At 29.1% G+C, this 18,445-nt stretch overlaps 1 protein-coding gene across 4 annotated transcripts in view; it reads right to left on the reverse strand.

Annotated features, from left to right (window-relative positions):
- LOC129961908 (potassium voltage-gated channel subfamily H member 8-like) overlaps positions 1-18,445 on the reverse strand; it is a 437,717-nt gene that overhangs the window by 118,297 nt on the left and 300,975 nt on the right. For all 4 annotated transcript variants that reach the window (XM_056075539.1, XM_056075537.1, XM_056075538.1 and 1 more), the window contains exon 4: positions 17,940-18,206. In XM_056075539.1, the coding sequence (XP_055931514.1) occupies positions 17,940-18,015 (76 nt within the window). In that variant the 5' untranslated portion in view covers positions 18,016-18,206. The remainder of the gene's footprint in view (positions 1-17,939; positions 18,207-18,445) is intronic.

The following is an 18,445-nucleotide window of genomic DNA, read 5'->3' on the forward strand; positions in this document are numbered from 1 at the left end:
TATGAGAACTGTTATGAATCGGATATATATATTAGTAGTTAAACTTTTGCTAAAAATGTAATCAGTGTGGTTTAATTACGAAAAGGATAGTGAACGGCAGCTTATCTTCAAAAGGAATAGAGCAAAATTTCTGTAATTTTATTGAAACGGTGCTTAGAATTAATATAAACCAAAAAGTCAATAGGGATAATAAATTAGATGCATATAAGAACATGATTTTTAGCCAGAGAATCATAATTATTCAATTTTTGTCTCTTCTGCGGAAGCCCCATCAAATCAGAAACGCTACATCTATGCTAAACATTTTTTTTAAAAATATATACAAGATTCCCACGACAAGTTTCGGAAAAAAATAAAAAAAAAAAAATAAGCATATTTCCCAATCATAAAACAAATAAAAAAAGTGCGAATTCAAGCTTGAAATTTGGAGAGGGGACTGGGAATTCTGATGGAATATATTATCGCATTATTTTGGTAAAAAGAAAATTCTCGAAATGGAACTGATGTTGAAATTCAATCAAAGTACTCTAAAGCAGAAAAAAAGAAAATTATCATGCAGTCGAACCTAATTAAAAATTTACTATCTGTGTTTTAAATAAGGACACACTAAGTATATTTGCAAAAGAAATTGTGAATTACTTAATTTTTTACAATATTATAATAAATATTAATCCTATGCTTATGTTCTTGAAAACTATGCAGGTCTCAATACTTTAAATACCATAGGGAATTAATAGAAAAAATTAGAGGAAATTATGCAGAAATATTCTATTATAGATATTAACAAAATTGTTTATCTTACAAAATCAATTTTAACCAAGATTTATTAAAATATTTAATAAATCTCTGCAAATGAATGGATTGATTCAATTCAATTGAATTTTCTTTATACACTTTTGTAATGAAGAATATGTTCAATTTCTTTCCAGTAATTAAGGAGAATTCAATCATATGCTCAATTTGTTTCTAGTACTGAATAATATTTCAATAATACTGGATGATATAATAATGGAAATCATGATAGATATGAAACATAATTTTAATCTTCAAAAAACTAATACTGGAAGATGTGAACTGTGTGAATAGAGACTTTACATTCCAATAAGCAATATCACCAAGTGGGAACAAAGTTTGAATAAGTAATTAGACCTGTTTACACATAAGGTCATATAGTTTCTGCCGTATTGTGACAGTGCAGGTCTCTGATGCAATATCACAATACAATAGCGTATTTCATAACTGAAATTCCGCCATTCTCCTCCCCTGATCTTAAACAAAGCAAATTCTATGCTTGAAATGACATTTCACAGAAGTCGAAGTCACAGAAAGTATAAAGTTTAATTCATCCGATTAAATAACTTTTTTTCCAATACTCATTGACCCAGAACTTACAGAAAAATGTTCTGTACATTCAATATGAATTGCTAGAAGTGAATACTTGTACAAATCACGTTGTATAGATGAGTTGTTTTTTAACTATATGTAAAAGTTGTAGGAATGGTCTCGCTGGAATTTTCTCGCTTATTCTTCAATAAATATCTTATCCCCGTTTCACCGCATGAAATTGTAGACCTCGAGTATGGCCGCGAATATTTTTCATGACAAAAATAAATGATAGTTACGAAATAACAATCTTTAAAGTTAATCTAGCATTTTTTTTAACTGAATCTATCTGGATTAAATATGATTTTCTTACCGGCTGATTGATATCAAACTTTGATAATAAACTACAGTTATAGTCATAAAACGACGTACCGAATTTGGTTGATTTAAGTCATTGCGTTTATAATTTATTGAGTTTACATGCATGCGAAGAACAGACCTACTGTGGTCACCCATTTGCGTGTTGAAGTTGTCGATTTTCACTTGTAATCGAACAGCAAGACAGACAGACTTATTATGAGTGGATTTTGTTTAAAATAATGACAGAGATATATAAATTTGGTCTTAATTCCAGATACTAAATTCCATTATTCTAGCTTAAACCGGTTTTGAATTATCGTGTACACAAACAGACAGACAGGCATAGTATCAAAAATATTTTTAGGGCTCAAGAAAGTCTGAAATGTGGAGAATCAACAAAATCTCGAGTTAAAATTTATTGGACAATTACAAAATTTCCTCTATACTTTGTATACGATAAAGTAAAAAAAAAGACAACACATATATTCTGATCAAGAAAAAGATATACATAGTGATTGTAGACTTCAGTTTGAAAAATAATTATCCAGGCTAGATTTTTAAAAAAACCCCGTAAGTATTTGAGTTTGCGTATTTGCTAACATATCACTTGGCCTGCACCATGGTCTTCTCTTAGAAGTATTGCCAAAATTAATATAAGATCAGGGAAATCAGGCTTGTCCATAACACCTTCCTCCTGGTGTTCTCTATTGGATTTTCGGTGATGTTAAGATTTTGGATTTGTTATTCAATTCAAAATCATTTTCGTAGTGGAATTTTCATGTTCTCTTCCACAACTATGCAACGATTGTTTCTCTTGAATTTCTCAACACATACTTTCATCCCCGATGGTGTTTGTCGTATACAATCTTCCCAATTTTCCTGCATGTAGTCATACATTTGGAGTTCGTGATTCACTAAAAACCATCGCTTCCTTACAAATCAGCAGGAATGGTTTACCCAAATCCTTCTAGAGTAATATCTACTAAATGTACTTTTGTATTATTAAATGCATGACATTGGCGAACAGTAGCTAGACAGACAACTATTACATACATCATTCATAGTGTTCAATGCATTCTTGAGTTTCAACTGAAGTCCTGTTCAAAAAAAATCAGTTACAAAAATTTATTTTACAAACTCAAAGAGATCTGAAACGAGATGATTTGTCAAAATCTCGTATAAGAAAAGTGGAAAGCATTCAGTAAATGACAGAATTCAGTATCTCAAATAAAATACAATAAAGACATTAGTCTTCAAATCCAATTAAAATTAAGATGTTAACTAAAATTTCAAAGCTTTCAATTTTCAAAGCATATACTTATAGGTAATATCCTGATATTTATTTTACAAACAGAAATTTCAGAAGTGAAAATTATTAAAATGATATTTTTTTTGTTTACTCAGATTAATTTTTCCCAAAAGAAATTTACAGAAATAAAAAAAAAAAACATCAATTTTCCAGAAGGCAAATTAACAATTAATATTGGGATTAATAACCTTTCAATAAGAAAAAAAAATCTTTCTTTACAAATCTCAAAAAAAAAAAAAAAAAAAAAAAAAAGAGAGAGAGAGAGAGAGAGAGAGAAAACTTTTACGCTAATTGAACGAAAGCGTGTTAAGCTCATTGAGAAGATAAGAAATTACATAATCACATTTGCTTGTCCGAATAAAGCTGATGGTGCATATAAACTAATTAATAATAAAATTAATCCTAGCTTATCATTAGAATGCTCATCTTTTGGAAAGATGCACAGTTTTTTGTAATTAGCCTGCCGAAGGTAATTTTTGATAAAGACTCTAAATTTGTTCATAGGGATAAAGTAACTTCGCTATTTTTATTTCCTCCTGTATTTCTATACTAAGGGGGAAAAAACTTTAACTGTCAAGGAAAACGTTCTATCGATTTCGATGATTTCCGGTATTTTAGACCTGCCCTCTCCGAACGAAATATAGTTTCTGCTCTTTATTGGTGAATATGTGAATACGATGGCTCAAAAACTCAGCGATCTAAATGTATGGATTTTGTATGTGGTTTGTGCTATCAATCCTATGCATATATTTCGAATTATGTGCTAAATACAACAATACAAAAACTTATGTTTGCTTGCCTTATAAAACGATAACTGAAAAATTCGATGAAATAGATAGATGGAATTTGGCATTTTAATATTACCATTGTAAATATGCATTAAATTTCAAACCAAATTCGTCAACCGGAAAATGTATTTTTTTTTTTTTTACGGCTTCATTATGATATGAATACAACACTGCATTTTGACATCAATCATATACAATGGTTTTCTTATATTACAAATTTAAAGGCTTTCGGTAATATAGCTTTTACCTTATACACCATGATGTCGTTATGCCACTAATCAAATGCTTTCTACAAATTGATTTTTTATGCCATATATCCACGAATAAAATGCCATCTTAGTTACCAATGCAATATTTTGCTCTTAAATTCCTAGTTCACAATGGTTAAAACATGAATATAATAAATCGTGTTTAGAACAACCGATTGTTCTATTTCAAAACACAAGTAATATAGAACAGTAGAGCCATTTATACCATAAGCTTTCGTTTCACCACGAATCGTGCCTTCTACAGCACGCTACTTTCACAGAAGAAGGTGTTTTAATCACGAATGAATTAATCGATTTATAAAAGAACTGACATATTCTAGACTTTTTATGCCATTAAAAACACGAGATGTTGATTTTTGTATGAGAAACTATCAGTCCATGACTTTTCTGATTAAGCTTGATATAAAATAAAACGATTTATTATTTTATTTTTATTGCTAAGAAGAATAGTCCATATCACCAATATTTTCATCGTTTTATCCTAGTTTAAGGCAAGGCTTTCAATTTCAGTTAGTATAACAAACTACGAGTACAAATGGATCAAATTACTTTATTTTTCTTGAATATTTGAAGTAATAATTTATGAAATGGGAGAAATATATGTGTGATAAAAAGTATTGAAAATTCCAAATGAATAGAATTTGATAAATAGTTGTAGTATTAATTTTCATTTTATACTATCAAAGATTTTTTGAGACAAAATTAATACTTTCGGTAAGTCTGTTGAGTTATTTTTATAACCAATGAATAGAATTCTTTCTACTGCGGAAGCTTTTATATTCGCTTTTACAGAATTTTCACACTACTTATAATTATTCAATATAATTTCAATGGATTTAATTATAAATAAATATTTCAAATAAATATTGGAATAAATGATTCAAAAAAAGATATTTATTTTATGTATAAACGACATTTTGTTTCATCACAATTTGTTTATATTTATAAGATGTCAGAAATTAAAAACAAAAAATTTTCTCAGCCTAATCCTACTCTGCCACAGATATGGTAAAAACAATTATAAGCTGATTAATGCAACCTAGTAAAATTATAAATTTTGGTAAAAGATCTTCAAATGGGTAGAGTTTGGATGAAGGTGATTTTCAAAACTGAAATATTTCCTGGTATTCACAATGCTTCAAACATTTCATCCAATGCATCATTCATGGGATTTATTTATAATTCAAGCTAATATAGTATGAAAATATTTTTATAAATTTGACTTTTGGATTTTAACTCATATTCTTAATTATAAAGTTTCTATATCAATTTAGAACAACTTAGTGTTTTAAATTAGTTTCTTTTGATTATATTATTTTATAATTATATTACGTTTTTCCTTTGTTTCGATAGAATTTAGAATACACATTTTAGAAATACTTGTATATCCTATAACTTTTCTATCCTTAATAACCTTAAGCAATAACACCGTGTGTAAAAAGTACGATAATTCAATGTTCTTGTGATGGCGTTTAAAAATCGTATAAGTTGCTCCACATTATTAATATGTAAAATCTTTCTGATAAAGTAAAGCTAATATAACAATGTGTTTAATTATGATAGATAATTGCACTGATAATATGTTTATTATTAAAATATTTTTATAGAAATTGCAGGAATCAGCGTATCTTTGACATATCATTGCACCTCAGCAACTTTAAGCTTTATCTGCTCATCGCGATGTAGACCTTGAAGGAGATACTCAGATCTCAAAATACTGAAACCCCGAATCCTTCTTTCGAAGATAAGAGTATTTTTCCATCCATAGAAAATCCCAATGATTGCTCGGATTTTTTAAAAAAAATGGCGATACAAAACAGGACTTGGCCTAGTAAACGTTTTTTAGGAGACTGGTGCATGAAAATGGGTTTCTTTCTTCATGGAAAGCCATTCTAACACATAATAAATAATCTCTAAACATTTAATTAGTCACTCATAATAAAGAGTAGAAAGAAGTGGGCATTTTGCAAGGGTGTTTCGAGATCTGTAATACTGAAGGTATTAAAGCAGCGAGATAAAGGTTTTTTTTTCCTTTTTTTAAAAATATAGCTTAAATATAGCCAGTTAGCAAGCTAATAAAGTTTTTGAAATCAAAAGAAGTCATGTTCTTTTAATACTACTTATATAGATCACATGCTGGTATATTATTACTGATACTAATGTATTAAAAGTTGCGATGGACTTTATTAGAACTAGGCTTCCAAATCTGATATCATGAGCTCGACATTCGACTCCACAGAAGATCCGCCTTCTACCTCGGTTTGATGAACATTAAATCTGCTACTCTGAATCAGAGAATTTTGAGTTCTTCTGCTATAACAGTATAGAGAGTGAGTTGTGGCAGCAAGTTTCCAATATAATAATTTAGAACACATACACAAGTTTCGAAAAAGTGTAAAAGAGTGTGGGAGCAAATTACAAAGTTTATGAAATCAAGGGGAATCTTGTTCTGTTAATATTATCGATATATATTATATACTGCTATATACCCTAATATTGATATTAGAAGATGCGATGGATTTTATTAAAACTAGACTCCCAAATTTGATATCAGAAGTTCGGAACTCTACTTCACCATGTACCTCTGCTTGATATATATTAAATCTGCTACAGTGAATCAGAGAATTTTGAGTTCATATGCTCAAAAGTATAGTTTAGAAAAGAAGTTGTGGCAGCAAGTTCACAATATGATAGTTTAGAACAAGTATGAATTTTGGAACAAACATAAGCTTATAATATATACCCCGCAAGTTTAATATGTCATATATATTAGAAGCCTTGTGGGAGCAAGTTAGCACACCATTGAAATTTATGGAATAAAAAAAAGAGAATTCTTTTAAAATTCTGATATATATTATATAATGATGCTTATATTATATTACTAATATATTAGAGGTTGCAAAAGCCTTTATTAAAACTGGTCTTCAATAATTTGATACCGTGAACTCGAAATTCATCTTTAGATGAAATCTGTGTGCCTCACTAAATCGATATTGTATCAGACATTTTTAAGTTGTTAAGTAATAGTTTGGAGATTGCTATAACAGTTGCGTCATCAAAATGCAGATTAGAATCATAAACTCTATCCCGAAATATATTAAATATTATAAGAAAGAGGGACGGATGGTAAAGTAAATACATCAATTAATCAGATCAATTTTAAGCGATGCTGGAAATTATTAGCTGAATATTTTGTACCTTGTCTAATAAAAAAAATGAAGAAATTAATTCCTTTTTAAATAAATTGAAAAAGCATCCATCAGTATAAATACAAATTAGTTTCCTTACAAATGTAATCAAGTATTTCATTATATGTTATATTCTTTAATTTTAGTATTAAACATCTACAAAATATTCAAAATGTTCAGAATTAATTTAAAATTATACAGAAAAGGAGGATAAAGGAGAGTATAATGAAGATATACTCTAGATATTTTTAATTCAGAAATAGCCATACGTTGCAACACAGTATAATCATAACAGAGATATTACAAATTTTATAAAATTCAGTGAAGACAGTAACCTATAATTTCATCCGTCAAAAACAAATTTATACTCGAAAGTTATTATCTATTTCAGATTAATTTAATTTCGTCCATAGTATAGATCTCTCACCAAACTTTAAACTTCACATCGTAGCGGTTACATAACTCTACTGCCTTCTCTTTTGCTGCAACAGATGGCGTTACCTCATTAACATAAAGGTATATTTCCAATGACCTCTCTTGGGGGTCATTATTAGATTGTATTCTAATAGAATGTCATGTATTTTTCGTGTTCTTTTTTGTTTTGTCTTGTTAAATATGGAACTTTATAAATAATTAAATAACTGTTACAGAAACTCGTCTGTTATTTTCATATACCTCATTATGAAGTTATAAAGAGTCCCATCCCTCTACAACATAATGATATTTGTGAACAACAACTTTTACAAATTCGTTAACACAATCAAAGTATAATATTTACAATTTGATTTATTTCTTTACAAACTTAAATGAAATCAATGCAAAATACCATTCATTAAGGGCATTGTATATAACAAGGACAATCTATTGTAAAGGACTCTTTCCCGTCCCTTCATCGATTTGAATTGATTTGCTGAATTCTTTCAATTTAATAAAAAACCGGAAATAATGCCGGTTTGAGTCACTTGGGACGAATGATAAGCAAAATACGTGAACAATAGCCTGCTAAGTCACCCTTCATTAATATCTTACGACAACACAAAGATTTCTGCTTCATCCACATAGCTGGATACTGACCATTAGAAGTGAAATTGTTTATACAGCAAATGTTCTTCTTCTTCCTTCTGCGTGGGAAAGACACAATAGCCATTTAGTGAATGGGCTTCGCGTTTAGAGGGAATATGGTATGAGTCATTCGGATCATTTTCTATTTTTTCATTGAAGTATGAATAGAAATGGAATTTGTTAAATGATAGGCTATTAAGAATACGCATAAAAATTGCAAACAAATAAATGAAACATTTTAACATGCAAGATTTACTTAGCATTTCAGTTTATTATATTAGTTTATTCATTCATTATATATATAATGCACTCCCGAGTATCCGGTCTAATGTGGTGGAAAGAATGGCCGGATAACAAAAAAGCCGCATAAGCCGGAGTTCCATAATTCATTTCTTTGCCCACCAATACCAGAAGACAAAGTGTTTATCCAAAATTCACTGTTATAATGTGAATTTTCTCACATCTTATTAAGTACTAAACCCTCCGTTTATCTCAATGTGAACGTAACCGTGGCCTGGTGAATCATAGAAGCAATTGCTGGTAACGTGTAGAGTTAAAATAGAAGGTTCTGTACTGGTAGTTTATATATGTTTAAATATTGCACTGCACGTTTCAAGAATTTATTAGAGAAAAAGTGAGTTAAAGGATATAAACTGCTCACATTTTGACATACATTCTGTAATGTCTAACTTAAATGCAAGAAACATAAACAAAACATTAATGTAGATCGTAGGCCTATTTCTTAAGAAAATTGGCTCAAATTGATTTTATTTTTCGCTGATAATAGATTTGAAAAGGTATCCCTAAGATAAGAGTCAAAACTTTCAGTTTTTAGGTTTTTAAAAAGTCTTTAATAAATTACTTAACAGACGCATTGCCTTCCTCATTTAATTACGATGAAAGAAAACCAAGCCGGATAGTACGGAAGCTGGAAGGTCGCAAATTTTAAATTTTAGCAAGAACAGTTTAAATTGTTTTTGTTTTTGTGTGATTTTGCTAAATATACTTTTCTTATGCATGATCAGAAATTATGGGAAGTTATCCTGATCATAATAATTCTTTTTGTAAAAATATTTTTAGTAATTGATCATCAGTTAACAGTTCATTAAATTAGCTCAAATTGCCAATAAAGCAAATGAGTATAGTCAGTCAAAACTATCCATACTGGCAATTTTTTTACCATTTTGCATGTTAGTTTTAGAAATGAACTATAATCTTACACTAATAAAAAATCAAATTAATCCATATTGTCTTAAATAATTAAATAAAAAAATGCAATAATAAAACATTTTTAATGGGAAATACATTCATCAGTTAGCGTATAAATGTTGGAATTTATTTCAGTATATTTTCAGTATTCATTTATTATTTCAGTATAAATTTGAAAATGATTTCTCAATTAGCATTAATCTTGTGGTAATTGATGTACTTGTTATTTGTCTTCTATTAGAATTTGAATAATATTTGAATTTCTTTTCAGAAAGCAGAGGAAGTTATCAGAATTGCATTGTTTATTTCTTCCATGATAATGAATGAAAACATCTGGAACCAATTACTTAGTCCGGCAATCTATTTTGAGATTTATCGTGGCCTGCTAACCATTTCAGTGAATTTGATAAATTCGAATTCAAATTCAAATTTCTCGTTGTTTTGCAGTCATAAAGAGACTAATTATATATTTTTCTTTCATTAGAATGAATAGGATATGGCAACATATTATGAATAAGGTTTCAACATATTGTATTATAAATAATAACATAGATTTGCATATATGCATATTTGAATGCTTACTTCCAAATTTGAGAACTAATCGTATGACCATATAATTTATAATAATATGAACTTCTCTTCTGTAATTAATTCTTTGGCTGAGACCAGAATGCAGCGTCGATAGTTGTTAAAATTTGTGAAAATAGCTGAGAAACATATTTTTACATTGAGCAGGATATTCTAAAATGTCTTTTTATAAGCTTTCTGGTTATATCAAGCATATAGAAACTAGCCATTTTTGAAATAGAATATTACATCGAAAATGAGATAGTTTTTCATTATAAGAGGCATATCTATTAATAAAATAAGAAAAAGAAGATATATAACGCAAATGTAAGGGAATACATATTTGCAATAATACAGCAACCTAGATGCATGGGGAACAATAAGTAGAACATGAACTACTTCAGATGTCAAGTCCTTTGAACACTAAATATTTAAAGGCTGCTGATACTACATCTTACTTGCCAGTATTATATCAGCGATGCTTCATAGAACTTATAAAGTTGCAATTCATGAAATTGAGTTTTGATACAAATTTGTATATGTGCTTCATTTAATCTGCTTTATTCATTTTATTTAATGCATCATTTTTTTCTACATAAATCACTGTATTGATTTATTTTTATGTTACTGGCTGAATATTCCATTGCAAAAATGACTGACCGAAGCTTAAAATTTGTAAAGGACCTTTATTTTTGTCACATCTTGCAGATGAATTTGCAAATTATGAGTTTTAGGAAGTTATTGTAATCATCACAGCTAAATTTAAATAATAAAAGTTCTAAAAAACGGTTTATTAAAAAAATCCATTAAAAAAATACAGAACTCAATAAGTAATGTTTATTAGAATTTTGGAAAAATCGCATTGACGCCCTTATTAGTTCTTCTTCAAAACCAACTCAATTAATTTAAAACTTCCCGAATGAACTTAGGAACTTAGATCACTTTGTCTGTCGTTTCATTCCGGCCGTAACGCCATTAATTTGTCATGCCCCAATAGTTTTAGGCCATTCACAGCGATATTGATTACTGAGCAGAAACTGAAAAAAGGAGGAGGAGAAAAAGTAGCTATTAGTTGAATGGTACATGTCAAGCTGATACATTTTAGTTGATGTAATTTCTGCATTTTCTGTAATTCGGTTTAGTTTATTTAATAAACCATAATCATTTTTCTTCAGCTTTATTACAGGCAAGCTCTTATTTAATTCAATAAATTTAGTGAACAAAGTTTACATTTCTAATTTCCATCAGAAAGAATAAAAATTGAACATAAGAAGTAATTTAACCATTCCCTATTAGCATAAGATATTGTACGATATCTCCATGATGCTGTTCGATATTTTGAATGCCGACCAATATAATGTAGATATTGTGAAAATATTACTGGGCATTTTGTGATAGTAGGATTAATTCTTATGTGCCATACTACTTGAGGTTGATAAGTAAATTCATAGATTGAGTTATGGTACAAATCAAGTATGTACGTTAATTTTAGTAGAAATATTTTTTAACATTAACGATGAATATACGTTTTCTATCTGTATGCATTTTATATATTACCTTACACATACAATATATAAATTCATATGTACTGTAACCGTATTCTTTATTAGCTTTTAATTTAACTTGACATTCTTTTCTGTTTATAGATATAAATTTCTGCAATTAATTTTCACTTAAATCCTGTTATACTAGAAATATTTTGAAATTTAGTACAGTTTTTTTTTATTAATTTTTTTTTGTACTATCTAAAATTTGACTCTGAATCAATCGTTTATTTTCTCCAAAAGTTTGATTACGTAGGGGCGATGATATTTTATAATACATAGAATTGGATTATAGAAATTCCATAATAATTATTATTATGAATAATTATAGCTGCAAATTTTAAAAATAATAATTTATTTAATGTGCTAAGAAGTAGAAATTTTTTTTATACATAAATAGAACAAAGAAAATAGGTGGCCCTATCACAAAAGTATTAAAGGCTGAAACGGGAAAAATGAAACTAAGCCTCATAATAAAAAGATAATTCTTTCACTTTCTTTATAATTAAAAATGTATATATATTAAATATGATTGAAATTCTAATTCACTAAAAATATTTCTATTAAAGCCTCACTTTTTACCATTTTGGTTTGACTTTCAGATCTTTGATGAATCAATTATTATTAATAACACATTTTAATACTGAAATTAAATTTCTGGTAAATAATGATACTTTACAAATGGGAGAGTAGCCCAAGTAGAGACGTAACTGTGATTTTGCAGACGCCATTACAAATAATAAAATTTTGAGATTTCTCTGGATTTCTGACGAATACCTGATATCTATAGCAATGACCATCTATTGTCATTTTAATCATAAGAATGTTGCAGAATACTTATACCTAATTCTTGTGATAATAAAATTTATTTTGCTATCTTATCCTGCAGAATGGCTGTGTATGCAAAGAGAAATTCGGTACAAAGCTTGTGTTTGCATTGCGTCTTTGCATGAATCACAAATAATAAGATAAGATGACTTATTATTGTAGCACTAGTACTTAGTGTAAGGCTCTATCCAGTTAAATAGAGCCAGTTTGTACTAATTAGCACTAAATGTCGTCGATTCAAAATACCGATATAAATATCTAATAAAATATCCATACATTCATGATATTACTTGATATTCTTAATGTCAAACACTATCATGAATATATCATAGCGCAAAATATTCCAAAATGTTTCTAATAGGGTAAGCATAAGCAATAGCTTTACTTTTAATAGCTTGATCACTTTATTAATCAAATATGATATTCCTATCTCCTGCAAGGAAGTGTAGTAAATTAGAAGCTACATTTAATATGGAGATTTTAGCGATTTGCGATGCGCGAAAGATAGAACCTGGGACCTTGTGGTTAGCAGACCAGTAACATAACCATTATACCAAAACAATTGTTCGGGTAGAAGAGCTATTAACTGGCTTATATGCTATTCACCACAGACTCTCCCTCCAGTGAGTCGGGGGTGAGACGAACGATATGGCTGTTGAGTGGTGATGTATTGAGCTGTTGATCTAATGGGCCTGTACCCAGTTGAGTAGAGCCGAGCGTTACGGGGAGCGTTTGTGGTTGCTGATGCGCCAAGTGAGTCTGACGGCTTTGGGTTGCTGCGGCATTTTCGTATTGCTGCGTCACGTGAGTCTGACGACTTTGGTTTGCTGTGTCAAGTGAATATGACGACTTTGGTTTGCTGTGGGTAGATGGCGCCACAGCAAACCAAAGCTGTTACGAAGGTTGAAGGTTCATCGTCCCAGGTCACCAATTTAGCGATATGCAATGCGCGAAGGATATAACCTGGGACCTTGTGGTTAGCAGTCCAGTAACATAACCATTATACCAAAACAATTGTTCGGGTAGAAAAGCTGTTAACTGGCTTATATGCTATTCACCACAAGATCATGAATACTGAATCTCCATAACAGCATACACTCAGAAGAGAAAGATTCCTTTCTCTCATGGGAGGATAAGTACTCAAAGAACCAGGTCTCTAAGATCCCAAGTTTTATAGAGAAACCTACTCAAAAAGCTAGGGCCTGACAATCAGTCCAAAGAAACTTTATTTGAAACTTGCAAAACAAAGTATAGGAATAATAGTTCAAGGCGAAATAACAAAATTACCTGTTTGTACATTAAAACTGTTTATTTAATTAATTAATTTAATTAATTGCTTAGCTAGTAAATGGTTTATAACGGCAGTTAATTTCAGCAAATAAAAGTTTTATCTATAGCAATATAAATAAAATTAATTGGTTATTAGAAAGAGCTGATATTGATGGACATGTAGATTACAAAAATAACTATTCATCGACGGACGATTAAATGTGTTTAAACCAGATAGTTTTTAATTAGGCATCATTATTTTCCAATAATTAGTTTAAATCATTAGATAAAAATATCTTTAGCAACATATATCGGACTATTTTTCGAATCGATAAAAAATAGTAATTTTTTGTTGGATTTGGACTGACTAGTTGTTGTTATGCTGCGTGATGGAGGAAATTATCATTTATCTATACCTAGTATTCAAAATTGAAATATCATTCAATTGAAATGATTTATACTTCAAAAAAAAATCTAGCATATTTTGAATTAAATTATTTCGATATTTGCTGAGCCTTAGAAGTTAAAAATTATTACCCTTTAGCCTAATTTATTAATTATTTTCAACGCCTGTGACATTTGGGTGGAAATGAGTAATTGCACTATTTTTCTCTTTTCTCTCAGTACAATAACAACAATAAAAATGAAGTAAGAAATGGTAATAAAAATTGAAACGTTCATTTCCATATATCTCTCTTGTTTTTCAAGATAAAAACCTGCTTCAAGCGGCAGCGGTAATTACCTGACAAAAATAAATAATATTTTTTTCTAAAATTACCTTGAGAGTTGCTAAGAAATATGTTTTGTTATTCTTGCTTCATCTTAGATATTTCAACAATTAATTAGAATTATATGCATTTTATTAATTAGGACCTAAATATAAGGGAGTTATACCTGAATATAAAGCTTCATACATGTATAACCGGAATATAAAGCTATCATACCTGTATAACCTGAATATAAAGCTGCCATGCCTGAATATAAAGCTTCATACTTGTATAACCTGAATATAAAGCTATCATACCAGTGTTACCTGAATATAAAGCTTCATACTTGTATAACCTGAATATAAAGCTATCATACCAGTGTTACCTGAATATAAAGCTGTCATACTGAATAATGAAAAAAAAATTGCATGCATTTTTTTTTTATCAGCAACAAATTAATTTAAGACTGCCATTTTGACAAGAGGGATTTAAACAAATAAAACTGCAATTTTGATCTGTTTTTAAAAGCACTCATTATTTGACCAGAGAATTTAGTATACAGAATTCGAATATTTGCATTCTAAATGTTTTTGACGGTATTTATGTAACTATATCATCTAATATTCCAACAAAAGCAAATAAACTCCAAAAACAGGTAAATATATAAAGATAAAAATTAAATACTGAATTCCAATAGCTTTAGAGCTCACAAAATGTATGGTCAATCGACAATAATCCATATCGTGGATTATCTGTTAAAAGAAACTTTTGAATTTTAATAAACATTATATCTATGTTAATGTGTCACAATAAAAAGAATATCCATTCTTCTAACCTTTTCCCTACTCAATTGATACACCTCCTTCCAGGAGCAGAGTCATATAAAAAGGATAAATATTTTCTGAGCATACGTGTCACATGCATAATTTAATACGGTTAAGCGATCCTACAAGATAAAATATCCAACACAGAGAGACCTGTAGCAAGATGGAGGAAAATAAATGGCATGTTTGGATGACTTGATAGGCGAGATAGAATGATCAGGTTCTCCTTATCTTTTTTTCCTTGCTAACTAGAGCATTTGATAGCTCTCAAGGGACTGTATTTACTTCCATGAGAGAAGAAGTATACGAACATGTTGTATCTGGGTTATATACATGCAGTTAGTAAGGCTTCTTAGTATGTTGTAATATCTGCTGTGTTACAGCGTTTTCCTCAAGGGAAATTTTGGAATTAACCTTCTACAAAAATAGCATCGCAAAAAGATATTTTTTCAAAAATGATTAAAAATTTTTTACTGAAGCAGCTTTTTCTTAATTTAAGTTATTGCTCGAAAGAAGTTGATAAACGAAAAATATGCAAAGGAAAATATTTACAGTATTTAAAATGATTAACAAAAAATGGGAAAAAATTTAACCTACATAATTTTCGTTTGTTAAATTTTTAATGAATATCTTGTTAAATATTGATTTGCATTGAATATTGCATTATTAATACCAGATTCTTCATTTTAAGTTTACATAATTTAAAAATCTATGTTTGACTCTTTACAATTCATGCAATTTCACATAAAAATAATGATGCCAGTACTTCATAAAGAAGCAATTTATTTGCGAAATTTCAACAGATTAAAAAATTTTAAAAACTGTATTTAACATTCCTGTATAATCTTAATGTGATAGCTCTCAACATCAAGTGTCATAATCATGAAGATTAATGGGAAAAAAAGCGCGATAGTTTCTTCACAACATTTGCATTCATAAATATCAATCAAATAGAGTTTTTCTTTGCTACCATTAACTAAATTATTTTCCATTTGATTTTTATAATAGCATCCATATCTAGTATGTCACGATAACAAGTGAATACCGAATTCATGTGTTTTTTCATACATTTTATCTTTCTGCATATTATTATTTCACATAATTTTTCTTAATTTTTCTTTAATTTTTTTAAGTTGAAAAACCTTGTAAACACTTCCATTTTAGTATAGTTTCTTTTATGTTTGTAAATACTGTACATAGTTATTTTTGTATTTTCTACTGTAAATATTTTTCTATTTAATAAAATTCCCGTAACATGCCCATCAAACCGTTCAGTGACCAAAATCGTTACGGATACGGAGGTATGAGACGGCCTTCTGTTCGGTATAATCCTAATCAAACCACCCATTTGGACTAACAGTAAACAAATTTTATTGTTGGATATTTGTTTGAATCCTTAGATATATTATAATTAAATATTTCTATTTATGTTTTGGCCTCTACACATTTTTTTTTGCATTTTAATATTCGAATTCATGTAGAATATTATTAAAATATCATTTAATTATAAAGCTTAATACAATGAAAGTTATAGAAAATATAAACTTTCTAAAAGCAAAAATAAACCCTTCCAATAAATATAATAATTTATGTTATAATAATAATAATAATGACACAAAAGTTGAAATTAAATAAATTCTTATATATGCCTACCTTCCTTTTATGCATACTCCAATTACTTCAGTGAAATAAAGTTTCGAGCAATGGTGAACTTCTTGCAAAAATTTCTTCAAATATTTCGTCCCTGATATTACTTTAACTTTCAAGTATGAGAGTTGGTATTGCTTTTTATATCTAACAGTCAAAAATTTTTTTAGATAATAAATAGGTGAATGGTTATGGCATGAAAAAAATCGTTTATGCAATTAATCGTTTTACAATCCTTAGAAAAACAAACTTCATATTTGTAATTGCACATTCTTTTCAACAATATCATTAATAATGTTTGGCAAACTTTAAAATGTTACATGTCATTTCATGATGATATTGAATATTGAAAGTACAAAATGAATCACTTAAAAATCACAAAATAAAATTTGATTAATATAATTGTCATAAAAATCTAAAAACTAATTCAAAATGAAATTGGATTACTAATCACAACAATGTTTTGATTTAGATAGTTTGTTTTCAATGAAAAGACATACTTGATTTGTTGAATTAATCTAAGAGCAATGTTAAAATCTAATAAAAAATCGTTGTCTCGGAGAAAACAACCACTAATTAAGAATCATGAATCTTGATGTTGTACTAAATAGATTTCTTTTTCATAAATTATTTTCCAAATTTTATCCTTTCTTTTTCAAATATTCCCATAGAATATAATAATTTAGAAGAAATACACTGAATCTCAGCTGCCAAAGATTAGCAACAAAAAAAAAAAGCTGAAGCTTTTCTGCTTACCAAAAAGCAAATGAATCCTCAGAAGATGTACAAATATTTTTAATGATATTTTTATTAATTTTGCCATATAATTCTTTTTATCCCTTACCATAATTCAAACTATTAAGTATCCTTTTGAGAATTGGTAATTACTGACTGGAGTATCGATAACTCCTTAAATAAATTTATTCAATAAAAATTATAAAACGATATTTAAAAATCCTCTGCTGAATTTACATAAACTCCTTTTAATCATCCTATGCGTGAACAATGCTTTGAACTTCAAAAAAGGAAAAATGCATGTACTTACGCGATCCATCGAATCTCGTGGCAATGGTGTCTAGGAAGTTGTTCTGGGGTGCTAGCAGCCCTTTCCTCACCGGCATTGGTCGAGATGGTAATGTGCCGGGAACGTTGCTTCCAAAATGTTGCTTAGGTCTCCGAGCAGTCTACATCGTAGGGCATCTCCGGCCCAGATGCGCAATCATAGCGATGTCTGGAAGTTGAAGGGTGACATTCGAAGTCAACATTAGTAGGTGGGGAAGTTCATCATCTTAATGGGGATGCTTTTCATAACCTAAATGAAAAGAAAAGAAAGTATACAATTAAAGATAGGTTACTAATTCGACCATAGTAGCACACAAATGATGTACATTATTGTATTACACTGATCAAAATTCGCAATATTGTATAATATGGTGGAATAATATCGCACAATATTGTACAATATTTTGAGACAGGTTGTACTACTTGGTGATAAAAATCTATATAGATTCAGTTTAATTATAACTATAGCCCGAATGAATGCCAAAGGAG

Source organism: Argiope bruennichi, chromosome 2 (genome assembly GCF_947563725.1).
Source record: "Argiope bruennichi chromosome 2, qqArgBrue1.1, whole genome shotgun sequence".
Taxonomy (NCBI): domain Eukaryota; kingdom Metazoa; phylum Arthropoda; class Arachnida; order Araneae; family Araneidae; genus Argiope; species Argiope bruennichi.